Source organism: Falco cherrug (genome assembly GCF_023634085.1).
Source record: "Falco cherrug isolate bFalChe1 chromosome W unlocalized genomic scaffold, bFalChe1.pri SUPER_W_unloc_1, whole genome shotgun sequence".
Classification (NCBI taxonomy): domain Eukaryota; kingdom Metazoa; phylum Chordata; class Aves; order Falconiformes; family Falconidae; genus Falco; species Falco cherrug.
The window spans coordinates 519,074-533,234 of NW_026599288.1; the positions used below are offsets into that span (position 1 = coordinate 519,074).

The following is a 14,161-nucleotide window of genomic DNA, read 5'->3' on the forward strand; positions in this document are numbered from 1 at the left end:
CCAGCATACCTGTTTCTTGGTTTGCTGCTTCCAAAGAAGAATAGTTTCAAATTATGATCTTTATTACTTCTCCTAGTAAGACTATTTTTTGTTTATCAGTTTGTATCTTTTCTTACAGCATTTTCAAGAAGACACCTTCCCCTCTTGGCCTCTAATAAGTTTTAGTCCCACATAGATATTTGAATAATTAGAATGAAAATTTGACCATCTGAATGCCCATCTATCTAGTTGTAAGTGATCTTTCAGGTTAATCCCTAGAGATGTCACATGTCATACTTTGAGGTTTCACCTCTGAGCTACATACAACCTCTCAAACCTGTGATCTGTAGCAGTGCGCAGTTGCTCAACACATTGCTGCTTCTGCCAAAGTTTACTGTATTGAATTTGCTCTAGTGATCAATAAACAGCTGTTCTGCTGTGCTCTGACAAATACACTAGTTGCCAGAATACTGTATCTCACAATTAACAATGCATTTACCTAAGCCTGAAAAGGAGAGAAAGAACAACAGGAGAGAAGCAGTGTCACTTGTATCACACAAAAAACTACAGTATGCCAGTAAGGCCACAGAACCACTGCTTATATTGGACAGAAGCAGCCAGATTTTAGAGCCAGCTAGAGGATTTGACTACACAATTTCTACTAGGCTTCATAAGTATTGGTGTCCAGACCTTAGTTTCTTGGGGGGGGGGAAGAAGTCTGCAAGCTTACTCAAATATCTACTTTTCTTTACAAAGAGACAAAAACAACAGATGGTGTGAAGTTAAGTGTCCCCAAAGTAATTTTAGAACTTGCTACAAGTTTGGGGAAATTAAGCGTCAAACCCCTGCCTCAGAGCTTTACAACAAATCAACTGTAACATTAGTGATCTGAGATGATCCTAAAGACTGTTTTTGGTATCCACAAAACAATCCTTCCACACTCCTTTACAAGGAAGAGAGTAAATACCAGATTTCAGACCACCATTATTCTCATCCTTTTAAAGGCTAGATTTTAAAAGGATATCAGGAAGAAAAACACATACACAGACAATTCTTTCACTGCAGGTCAACTGCAAGTGCTTTTTTCTTCCCTGAACGACAGCACATACTTGTAGGCTTTTCAAGGAATAGAAGGAATAAGATAAAAACAAATTTCCCCTTATTTCCAGCAAGCCGAGAAACAAACCTAGCAGAGATTTAACTCAAAACCTAAGAGCGGTTCAGAATCTGATAGACCTCAGTTGGATAAGACAGAATGCAGGACTGTACAAAGACATCTCATACACTTAGTTCAAAGGTGTGCAACTATGAACAAGAGCTGAGAAGCTGAAAGAAAAGTCACCAGTATTAGTCTAAAAATATCAGATTTAGGGAAAACCTGCAGAGTAATAACCTGAAGTTCAGAACTGCCAGCATGAAGACCCATTTGACTGATCAGTTTGCCATGTAAATGAAGAGAAACTACCACACATGATCTCTGCACCACTCCCATTAAATGAACCTAAAACCACATGACATTTTAGAAGCAACATTTGCCTCTGCACCTCCACATCTCCCCAGCAACCCTGATTCTAATCTACTGCGTGTTTTACCGTAGTCACTGTGCTCTGAGATGATTCTTCTTCTGTACAAACTGTTGACACAGCCAGGGAAGGCAGCCTGGATGAAGAGGGTAATGTTGATGTCTCTATGTCGCTGTCCTCATTTAGAGCGGAAAGACCAACCATATGGTGTCCATTCAGTTCACTCACTTTACTCTGAGCACAAGTCTGCAAAGAGCTGAGGAAAGTGCCATTGTGGAGACAGGTAGTACTGTGGAAAGCACTTGTGAGCTTTGATGATTTCTGATCACTCTCATCGGAGTCAAGTTTAGGAAAGGACAGGGATTTGATATTACTCACTGAAGCAATAGGGGACAGGGATACTTTGGAAGACAAGGACATCTTTTCACAGTTTCCCAACTGCGGTAAAGTGATAAAGCCATTGGGTTTGTGAAGGGGCTTGAAGTCCAACGTGGCCCTTTCTATGGATGCCAGAACTTCCTCATCTTGCAACACAGACCCAGACCCTCCTTTGGGCAAAGTATTATCTAACAGCTGGGCAACAACTGGCCTGGTAGTACCAACATGAATTTCAAGAATATTTTTTAATTCCTCTTTATCATTGATAGTTTTTAATTCCAGTTTGTCAAATGGATCTTCTTCACATTCAAAATCAGCCAGGTTGAAGTCTGCTTTTGGACAAGGTGGACTGAGAGCCTTTTGCTTCACAGCACTGCTGTTGGCTGGCGTGGGAGTAAGAATATTATTGTGCCGCAGGCTAGCGAGGATGGGGTTAATAGGAGGAGGCATGGCCTCAGGGCAAGGTACCTCTGAAAGCCCCATTTTGTTGCTAACCTCTGAAGCTGCTTTTGAGTTCACTAGTGCTTCTTCTGCCTTATGTTCAGCTTCTCTCTGGGCAGCTTCAGTTTTGTCGATATCTTCAGCCCACTCAATTGTTTGCTTTTCCAGCGAGAAGTCATACTGACCAAGGATGAAAGGGAAAGGAGAAGAGAGAAAAAAAAAAATATAATGAACATAGCCACTACTTTTAACAGCAACATAACAGAATAAGAGCTACATGAATTACCATGAACAGGCATCAATTTTTTCCCCAGCATCTCTTATAACCTACAGACTAGCAAAGCTAGAAAACACCAAAAATAGTTCATTTTGCCTCTAGCAGCAAAACCTGTCTATAGTCTGCATTAGAATATCATATTTTGCCTCCTTCCTACATTTAGTTTTGCTTTAGAGCTACTGATCATCCCAAGATAAGTTTCACAGCCCTCCCACCCTCTTCCCCCAAGACAACAGATGTAGCAAGGGAAAGTCTAATGCATTACTAGATGGACAATCATACCCCGATCTGGCAACACTGAACTACGCCCTGTCCACAAGCTATTCAAGACTATAACAGGGTATTTTTGCATCCAAAGACCAATACAGTATTAGTCAGTTCCCCCTAAAAGATTCCTAAGGGACTTGATATTAGAGTTCTACACCCACTAGTTTAAGAGGTATCGCTATTCTTACCCCAGTGCCAGTGGCTCACCAGCCAAAGGGCTGCACCAAAGATGACAACTATCTGTAGTAGTAGATTTTGCTGCGGTTACTGGCATGACAGAATCCCACAAGCTTTTCTCATTTAACATCAGCTCCTTCAGGGCCAGGTTAGCACAGGAAGACATTTGTAAGCTACTTGCTACCAGTTTACTGGCTACCATAGTAGTCTGGTTGAGAGGACAAAATTCTGAACAAACTAAATCACTTAAATCTTTAGTATCTCATGAAGAATGAACAGCTTCAAATGTTCTTTAGAGAGCCACAAAACATTCAGAGAACACAGCCTACAAGTTAAGTCCAGGGTATAACCTACCTGTGACTTAAGAAGTTATAAGACATCCTTGCCAGGATAATAACATATAACCCAACAGGAGTGCTCTTCTTACAGGACTGCTAGGTCATAGAAATTCCTAGCTCTAAAGAGCAACAAGCCAGCAAGGCTTGCTCAGCCTCTACTAGGCTTTTTTGGGACTTGCTATATGTTGTATTGCATCCCATCCTATAGCAGGCTCCAGTGAGATCCTGGAGACCTGTTGTCTCAACCACAACAGTTTTCCCTTTCCTTAGCTCTAAGACTTCAAGAGGTGTGATATACAACTTATCAGCAAGTTGACTTTGAAAAACAAGTCACTGGCAGAAGTGCTAGGCACTACTCATTACACATTCTTTGCTACCCGAGCAGAGCTATTGCAGTTTTTGTGTTTGTATGTATATGGTTATATATACAGACAAAAATTGATCAAAGCTGGTTTTTTTTTATAAAAAAAAAGGGAGGTATTTATATACAAATATATGGCTTTGGGCAAATTTGCTTCCCTGTATTTTAATTTTTTTAAAAATAGCTCTTGCTACAGCTGTAAAGTCATCAAATTACACTTCAAGATGCATAGTCTACATAGTCACATTATATTATGCAAGGTGTTGCAGTCCAATCGGGTATGCTATACTTGAGCCTCAGCTTGACAGGAAAATGGAGACTTAGCACAATGAAGCCAGCAATAGGACATTAGAGTCTCCTTTGGTTCTCCCACACCAGCTTAACTGGGTGGAAATATGTGTATTAGGATGATCAGGTAATTGTTTAATGGTTATAATGAAAAAGCCGTCATGTAGGGTAATTGAGATATTCAGCTCTCCAGCAGATGAGTTGCAGGAAAGGGGGGGAAAAACACAGAACCATCTACTGCAATCAGTCACATTTGGAGATTAGATTTTCAACATTTCTGCTAGAACAATTGATTTTATGCTACCAAGAATTAATGGTCCTTAAAGGTCTGGAATCCATCCATACCAAGCTATAACCTGTTTGCCCTACAGCAACTGCACAGAAAACAAGAACTGGAAATTGTTTTCTTGATCTCACTATTGTGAGAACCCATAAAATATGATCATAGAAACACTTGTTATCCTCAAACAAGATTCTGCAAGTATGCCATAGCATAGATGGATGTATCAGTTCTTATTTTTCCTCTTAAAAAAATACTACTCAAATTTAGTCAGTGTAACATTTAGACCTATAACTATTTCTATAACTATTTGTAATAGTTTAACTCAGCAGGCACTTAAACACCACACAGCCGCTTGCTCGCTTCTCCTCCCCCCCAGTGGGATGGGGGAGAGAATCAGGGAAAAAAGTAAAATTCATTGTTTGAGATAAAGACAGTTTAATGGGACAAAAGAAGAAGGGAAAACAATAATAGTGACAACAGAATTAGAATATACAAGTGATGCACAATGCAATTGCTCACCCAGCCAGTTTTCCCCCCAGTTTATATACTGAGCATGATGTCATATGGTATGGAATATCCTTTTGGCCAATTGGGGTCAGCTGTGCTGGCTGCGTCCCCTCCTAGAATTTTTGTACAGCCTATCATATTTTTATCTTTCTATACATTCCAACAGACATTCTGCAATTACTTCCTTGCATATGAAATAACACTACAAGACCAACAAGACTAACATTTGAATACACCTGCAAACTGTGACTACTTGCAATTTACAGCACCACATGTTGGAGGCCAGGGTGAGGGGAAAAGAGAGCAGAAAGGCAAAATACATCACTCACCTGTGCTTCTCTAATGAGCTGAAAAGAATCAGGCAGGCAGAAACCAATGGGTAATCCAACCTTCGCTGGGGTTTTGAATTTGTCTCCTATCTTAAATGGGACATCATCAAGATAACTCAAAGGCCCTAAGATCAAAAGCAGAAATTGTATCAAAAAGACTTAATGAGTTTAATGCATTCAATTAACTCACATTTCTTTATTTGAGAGCTATTTTATCTCTGCTGCCCCAACTACACCAGGTGACTCAATACAAAGGAAGTTTCTTGATCGGAAACATGTTGAATGTGTTTGGACTTCATTGCTTCAATTTTAGTAGGTTCTGTTTGCTTTGTTTTTTTTAATAATGTTCTAGCTCATAACTATTTAAAAAAATCCACCAACCAAACCCAGACACACAACAATCAAACAGATTTTGAAGTCAATATACCCAACATTTTAGCTTCCCTTGTGACAAGACTATGCCTATGCAACAGTTGGAAGCTGAAGCTCTCCTGAACACTCTGTTATGTCTCTATAACATGAGGCCATTTTTGTCATATCCAAAACAGGCTTTAAAATAACCCAGCTTTAGAGCAGCTAAGAAAAACTAAACCACAGTTTTTGATATACATGTAGGAAGTAAAATTTGGATGCAAGTGGTCACAAGGGCAAAATGACCTAAAGTCTAGACACTCCACTTTAACCAACACACAGTGAAATAGCTCAAGATTACTTAGCATAGCAATTCTGATTTTTGAAACAAGGTAGTTTAACTTAATCAGCTGTCTGATTTGTGATCACTCCAAATGAGAGGCCTCGGACTTATTTCATGGTCCTCTATCTGTCCTTTATATCTATCATTTACACATGGTATTTAAAAAGCTTTAGGACAAAACCTTCTTCAAACATCTTGCAAACTCATGAGGCAGAATCACTTAGAGCTCAACCATCTTCAAGAAGCCAAACTATAGGTTTGTTTTCCTTGGGCTGCTGTGAAGCATTAGAAAACACACAATATAAATTGCACTGCTTCTCAATTAACTGAAAGGGGTTTCTTGGATCACTGGTCTAAGCTTTTGGAATTAGAGGCAAGGTTTCTAGCTGTGTATAACAATTTGAAGCATTCCTCTGGCACTCATTTGTAACTGCGTGTTGCAGATCCAAAGAGATATCAGTGGCAATATTAAGATGGCGTTCAGCGACCAACCTTCCTCAGTGAGCAGTGACTTGCCATTTTTATCTGACCCATGCTTTTTTACTCAGATGACAGTTAAGTACTGTTTGTGTTCCTTCACTATTGACTTGTCTACAAGGCAGTCACAGGCTCCAACAAAAGGATGAGCAGCTTCCAAAAACAGGAACATCCTATTAATTTGGAGTTAAATGTTTATGTGCCATCATCATTTGAGCTCTCATACCATGCACCACACTGGCTGGTCCCAGAGTCCTGTTAGGACACAGGTGGCATTTCCTCCAGCTTTTAAACCATCAGGCTGAATAACCTACATCCCACCTGCACCACCAAGATACAAAAGCACTCCAGGCAAAATATAACAACATTTTCATTGATCCTTACTGAGAAGCACACATTCAAGCATTACACAGCACAGCATCCAGATGGCACCTCACTGGCCACCAACACCACTATTTGCAACATGGCATCCAAATAGTATTTGAGCTGGCAATTTGAGAACCTGGATATACCAAAGTGTTTGCTTACATAGAAATAGCAACTGTGGCAGCCCTTGCACTGAGTATGGTAAATCATGGACAGGTCAGACAACCAGATCTCTTGACTGCTCAGAGGCCAGCATGACTACTGCTACTATGCTCTGCTTAGTCCTACTTTAAGCTCTAAGCAAGATGATCCAAGCAAAGCAGGATTATCTCTCTGCACCAATATCACAGCCCAGATTGCTCTGTGTGCAAATACTTGTCTTATTAGACCTATTGATGCAGCAAGTGGCAGACATCTCCCCTTACACAAGCCTTCTTGTTTTCCTGAAATAGGTACTAGCCACAGAAGGTATAAGCACACATTGTGATATTTACATAAGGACACTCTTTGTTTTGGTACAGTAAGAAACTCAAATACACCTAGACTAGATGGGCTGCCCTGACAGCTACCAGTTTAACCTCAGCAGCTAGGCTAAGAAATAAAAACTTTCTAGTTTCTTTCCAGGTATACCAATTTGTTAGTAACAACCACTGCTATAACCTAATCTTGAATACAACTGCTACAAAACCCACAAACACGTTAAGAAACACATCAAATGTTTTGATGGTGAAGTCTTTCTGAAGCAAAACATTGATGCACATGGTATTCACTTTGTTCCAGCCTAATCAGAACAGTACTACTCTAGTGAAGTTAAAATCTGATCTAGAAAGCCAAGAATCCTTATATTTTTGTAAACCAATGACCCTTTTGCCTGAACACACCGATGGGTAAGGATGCAAATTGTTTTAAATGGCAAGTTCTAAAGCAATAAGCAAAACCTACATATAGGAAGTTTTATGCAAGCCACTGTTTCAATAGTCACATGTTCAAGTGAAGCAATTAAAGGGTTTTTTTTAAACTTATTTAATATGGCTGTTAGCCACTTCATCCTTTTAGCAGTTAAAAGCATATTGTAGAAGTTCTGAAAATAGCCCTGGTAAAAGTGTACCTCTCAGACTGATCTCTGACACTATAGGATATTCCTGGCCCAAGGTTCTACTACAAGAGTAAGTTTTCTCTACACTCTAGAATAATGTAGAAATCACCGGCCAACTCCTAGAAGCGTGCAGTTTGGTAGCAAAATGGAAATGTTTCAGATAAACCAGTTACCAGTTACAAATGGGGAACAGTTTTTGTGGTCACACAAACTTCACTTGTGTAGTTTTCAGAAATTTGAGTTAAAAGCTTTCAAGTTGTATAGCAACAGTGACGATACAACATCAATATTAACATACTGCACTTGGTATAACCCACACCTTTTGCACAACAGGTGAGAGCTACATTTCTAGATGCCACTAATTACTACAACTTAAGCTTGAACTTCCAGTTATCCAAATGACAGGAGAGCATTTGAAGTTACATGCTTAGGCATAGTTGCAGGTATATGCTAAGACAGGAAGAGTTCCTTCCCTCTCCATCCATACCTTACAATCCCATCTTTATCTCCATCTATACATGGTCCCAAGCAACTTGCTCTTGCAGGCTCTGCTTGAGCAGGGGGGTTTGGACACAACGATCTCCAGAGGTCCCTTCCAATCTCAACCATTCTGTGATTCAACAACAGTCCTATAGCCTCCAATAAGCAGCTCAACGATAAGTACAAGAGATGCATCAACTATGTTGACCAATTTCATCAGCCTGCCAGAGACACCGAGCTGAAGGTAGTTGTTGGGCTAGATGCTTTACAGTAAAGCCAAAATTCACTTGGTGGGATTAATTCTTAACAACCCTGGAGAAAACTGAAAAAAATTGCCCTGCTTATTTCTTACATAGTAAGTCAAGGCAGTTGCTCTGCTACTCCTCAAACAGTACTGTGACAGTGTTGCTGGTATCATTAGGAACAGAGGGTATGCAAAGTGATAGACAAGTTAACCAGCCAGCTTACAGCACCATTTGTTTTGATTTTGTTATTTTGAAGCCAGGAGCATGTTCCACTACACCATACTGTTTTGAGAAATATTTAAGACAGGTTGAATTCTGGATCTGAGCAGTGCCTTTGCTAGTCTGGTTTAGGAAGCAGAAGAGAAATAAAAACAGACTCAGAAGACAAGCAGTTCAGAGCATTCATAGATAGAAGAAAATAACTGCTAGAGAACTGGCAGCTATCTAATAAAGAAATTGTCTTGCAGCAGGATTACTGGGCCACAGCAAATGAGACCATCTAAAAAATAAGTTTTAATAGGCCATTTTTATTAGTCCTTATTCATGTATTTAAGGGAGGCGTTTCTTATTCTGTATTTCAGCTTTACACTTGCAAGACTGAATAAAAATCTCAAGGAAAAAAAAAAAAAAGGGAGCTCCCCAGGATACTCTTATCTGAAAGATTATCCAGGAAGATCAAGACTGAGTTTCTAAAAGCAGAATTTTCTATAGCATGAAAAAAAAAAAAAAAAAAAAAATCACATTAGAAATTTCACATGAACCTCCTAGTACTGCCTTGAATGATTACCGTTTTGAAGAAGCTACATTACATACAAACTGAACTTTAACATTCCACAGAAATAATAATCCTCAGAAATTACACCCCATTTTCTAGAATGATGGGTACATATACAGGCAAATAATTTTTATGATACTAATCATCTGCATGACACTACACGTCTCAAATGTAGAAGAAGTTATTCTCTTCTTCATTCTCCTGCTGAAGTAATTAGTCCAATTTAGGAAAAAATTCACTGCTGAGCAAAAAGCAAGTATAGCTCAATGATATATTAAAAGCTTCACTTTCAATCCACCTTCTCGCATGACTTCCATAGAAGGGAGCTACTGATCTAGTGTCCACTTGAGCAAACATCAGATCAATATCACAACTGCAGTTCAACTTTGATTTTGAAGGGGAAGGCAGGGGAAGGGGAAGGTATTATTCTGCCATGAAGGAGCGGGGAACAGTCGCAGACTGAATTTCAGTTTAACTAGAGAATAGGCACAGCATCAGCAAGCAACTATGCAATAAGGAAGCTAAGGCACTTTGTTCTTAACAAAAAACTACTCAGAGGCAAAACATTAGTCTCTATGGACTGTCTGGGCTGGAACATTAGTCAGCAACAACAGTAGAATTCATCCTATTTAAGAGGCAGGGATGTCAAATTTCACTTACCATGAGAGTCAGATGCCAACTTCTTAGAAGCCATTTAGAACCTGAAAAACATTTTAAAACAGCTTTAACAACTTTATACATGTAGCACAGCATAAGTCTATTGAAGTACTGAAGCCTGAGCAACAGGCTCCAAGCAGAAGTTGACCTCTAAGACGAGCCTGCCAACCGAATGTTATAAATATATATTTAGTATTCAATCATTAGGAAAATATGCATGATCATTAGTGAAATGTGTAGCTTAAACAGAATATAATTGTTAGCAAAAAAATATAGCACATGCTTCCTTGTTTAGAGGCAGGTAGTCAAGGCTATGAAACCAGATATGTGGCTTTGTTTACAAATCGGTGGTTAAAATCAAGTAGATAAGGAAGACTCCCTTGGTTCCTCCCTGAGCCCTGGCCAGGCTTTGGTGGGATCGAAGAGGAGAGTGAAACCAGATGTTTCTGTATTTGAAATTAGGTGAGCTTGTTTATTCAACAGTATAAAAGCTGGATCCTCTTACAGTGACTTTGGAGACCTCACCTATGAGCAGATGCACTGTGGACCTCCCAATTGCCAGGAAAGGCTCTCCAAATCCTCACTGTAATTGGGGCTCCCCAGCAACTGCTGATCTGGATGATAGTAAAGTATAAGGCAACTGGTGATGTATCTTTCTTAACCACTATAGTCTGTCATATGTAGTAGTGATTAGATACATTACCTTGTCTTGTTTTATTCTTGCTGTATTATTTCACTTACTATTCTATTGCTTTAGATGTAAGCAAAGATAAACACACTTTTTTAACTAGGGGTCAGCACAAAGGACACAGACGCCATCTACTGGCAAAACACCTATGCACTTCTACAGCAACTTATCTCTAGATTACAGGACACATTGCAGACACTTGCTGTTTATTCTGTTCCCAAGATAGATAAGCAACCTTATTTTATAGTTCTGAGAATTGACTGAGCAGACAAATAAATTAGACCAGAGTTTGACAGTCTAAGTAGCAAAATGAAGAAAAAAAAATAGGAAAAACAGAGCCAAGGACCAGCCAGGTTGATCAGGAAGGCAGAGAGTTCCAGATCACAGTGCTCAGAGGCCACTCCATCCCAGACCCACAGAGCACATCATGCGTCCCCTGGCATTAAGAATAGCCCTTCCTACTGGAAACACCACACTGATCCTTCTCCAGTTTGATCTCTGCTGCTCTAAAATGGGATACTATCGTATTGTATGCACAGTCAGTTAACCAGTATGGCAGCTGTCTGGACACACTGGGTAATGCACAGATAACAATACGGGTATACAATAAGTGGTACCATTAAGGAGATATTTTCTGATACACAAGAAAATCCTAATAATTCTCATCCACTGCCCACAGAATTTTACTAACAACTTGTAAAATATGGATACAATTCCTACATGGCCAAGATGTTAAACGCAGAAGTGCCTACCCAGCTTTTAACACAGAGCAGGCCTGTTCTGAAAAAAAAGAGCTGTTTTTAAGACAGAATTAGCTGTCTAATTAGCTAGCTAAAACCCTGCTCCAGGATGCTTATGGTGTGTTCAATAACATAACTGGTTCTTTTGCTAGATTAGAAGTACATCACAAGATCTTTCTCAAGACACCACAGCATAATCCTTCAAATAGCTGAACTTAAGTCCTCCTTTGACATTATACATGACAAAGCATCAGTTACCCTTTGTTTCTGAAGTCCTCCAGCTCACAGATTGAAACGCCCAACAGCCATTCTTCAAAAACATGAAGTTATCTGGTACACCCCTACCAACAGCAGACAGTGCTCAAAGCATAACTTGGAGCAGACCTAACATTCACACCCATCATTCCCCAATCAAGATCTTACTCTGCCTCAGTGTTTCCACTGCAGATTCCAAATGCAAATATTACCTTTAAAGGAAGGGTGTCATAAGGTGAGGATTACACAGACAGTTTAGCTATTCCTCCTGGCAGCTGCTGACATGTCTGGGGTCAGGAAGAGCCAGTTCCAAGTACTTTAGGAAAGTACCTTTTAATGTGCAAAGGTCCCTTTTAACATTATATTGAAATCAATGGGTGAACCAACTCTACTGGCTAACAGGAATTCAACACACAGCTAAAGCCAAAGCTGTACAAAGAAAGTTACCTGGGTACAACCAGACTTCACGAAACATAGTGAGTAGATGCTAGGCTGTGGGAAAGAGAGTCATGCTGGGCAACTCCAGGCATACCCCATACAAAAGAGCTGCATGTCATTCTGCTCAACATTTGTCAGGTTCTTCTCAGCACATCTCAACACCTCTCTCAACATTGGCATTACATCCAAAACCATCCTACTAAGCCAGAGAATTGGTTTTGTCACTAGCCAGCAACTGCTTCTCAGAAGCTAACAAAACATTGAAGCTTCAAAGACAGAAGAAAAAGGAAGTGAAACATTGACAAGCCTGCCATCTCAGGAAGGCTGTCAAGGGCAAAGCCACAAGACCACCCAATGCATTTGCATGTCAACTACTAGAGCTGAATGGGCTTTATTAGTTCCAGTGCCACAGAGAAGATCAGACTGCAGACTATAGCACATGAAATAGGCTGCACCTTCCAGACCCAGATCGCTGTCAGACAAGCTGCTACATGGCTAGTTCCTCTGTACGAGAGTAGCAATTAAGATGTCAACTTGATTTCTATTACTGAAAAAGCCAGGCCACATGTGAAATTATACAGCCGTCACAGTCTTCAGTGGCATACAGAGGACTGGTGAAGTGAGAGGCACAGCCTACAAGCATCTATTATGGTTGTCCATCATCCACTATTACAGTAGAGCTGAACTAGGGACAAGGCCTCTACATACTTCCTTTAATTTCTCCAAGCTAATCTTTCTTCTAGCAACATGGTTTAGTGATGGACTTGGCAATCCTACATTAACAGTTAGACTTGACAATCTCAAAGGTCTTTTCCAACCTAAATTATTCTATGATTCTAGTTACTATCTCAGACTGAAAATAAAAGTGTTCCTTTTCTAAAGGACTTTAAAACTTCTGATGAGAGGCAGTAACCACCTCACTTGGGCAACTCAACTGACAAGGAAGTTTTTTCAATGCAGCACCAGTTATCTACAGGTACTAGAGTTTATGCTGCCTACCTCATTTACCAGAAGCAGCTTACTCCAGACTGTACTTACGTAAAGGACATTGATTTCTCTGAATTCCCTTTTCATTTTTAGAATGATAATCCATATCCCCCTCTCCAGCAGGCCATTGCAAGGACATACTAAATTTGCCATCTCACACACTAATCTTAGTTTACCAAGTACTAAGTTACCATGACACTATCCATTTGCTCCAGGGACATTAGCAGCAATGCTTACAAGTCTCCCAGAACCAAAGATGTGCACATCTAGCATCCAGGAAGTTTTGCAGTAGTATATCAATCTGGGGCTGCATAAAGCCTTAGATGTGTCTTCAGTGTCAAAACATCCCACATAAGCAATAAGTATCTTGCTTTTGTTGGCAATCCTGTAGCCAAATCCTAATGCAGGCCAAACATCTACATTAACTTCAAGGTGCAGTGGGAAAAGTGATTCTTCTGCCATATGCAACACCTTATTTTAACTATAGAACTAGCTAAGGCACATTGTTTTGCCAATTGACTGGATACTAAGCAAAAGTGAACTCCAAATCAAATATAAGGATAAATGCAGCTCATTATATTAAAATACAATAAAGGAAAAATAGCACGCAATATGATAAAGGGAACAGTACTAGTTATTATGCACAATAGGATAAAAGAGCAATAAGAGCGAAGCATCAGACCATTACTGCAAAGCATTACAGAGACTGAGAAAAGGAGACATCACCCATTACCACCTTAACATCACCCAGGCCCACCCTTTTTTCTGGGAAGCCCCATTGCAGCCGGTGCCAGGAGTCTCTCGGTAACTGGGAAAATTCCTACGCAGTGTGTCCACCCATAGATGAGGCTTCTGGCCCAGTCCCGGAGCTTGCCTGCCTTAATACTCAGTGAAAAACAAAAATAGTTTACACACCTAGTGTATGCAAACTTTTAAGTTTAGGCTAAGTGCAGGCGTGTACTATCTCATGGTCTGTAAGGTTCACACATGTCAGGGATGTTGGCCAGACACCCAAGTATGGTGAAGTTACTGTCATGACACAGCTGCACAAAATATTTACTGTCTGGATGTTCCTGCTTGTTGGGATCTGCAGACAAGTTAGTTGACTTCAAAGA

General features: G+C 40.0%; 1 protein-coding gene across 12 annotated transcripts in view; it reads right to left on the minus strand.

Annotated features, from left to right (window-relative positions):
• The window catches only part of LOC129734840 (ubiquitin-associated protein 1-like), a 36,635-nt gene that overhangs the window by 11,631 nt on the left and 10,843 nt on the right, over positions 1 to 14,161 (minus strand). For 5 of the 12 annotated variants that reach the window (XM_055700150.1, XM_055700148.1, XM_055700151.1 and 2 more), the window contains exons 2-6: positions 10,642 to 10,689; positions 10,464 to 10,552; positions 9,942 to 9,982; positions 5,149 to 5,273; positions 1,572 to 2,501 (exon numbers count right to left, since the gene is read on the minus strand). In XM_055700150.1, the coding sequence (XP_055556125.1) occupies positions 1,572 to 2,501; positions 5,149 to 5,273; positions 9,942 to 9,975 (1,089 nt within the window). In that variant the 5' untranslated portion in view covers positions 9,976 to 9,982; positions 10,464 to 10,552; positions 10,642 to 10,689. The remainder of the gene's footprint in view (positions 1 to 1,571; positions 2,502 to 5,148; positions 5,274 to 9,941; positions 9,983 to 10,463; positions 10,553 to 10,641; positions 10,690 to 14,161) is intronic. The other 7 variants (XM_055700144.1, XM_055700141.1, XM_055700146.1 and 4 more) reach the window with 2 other exon arrangements.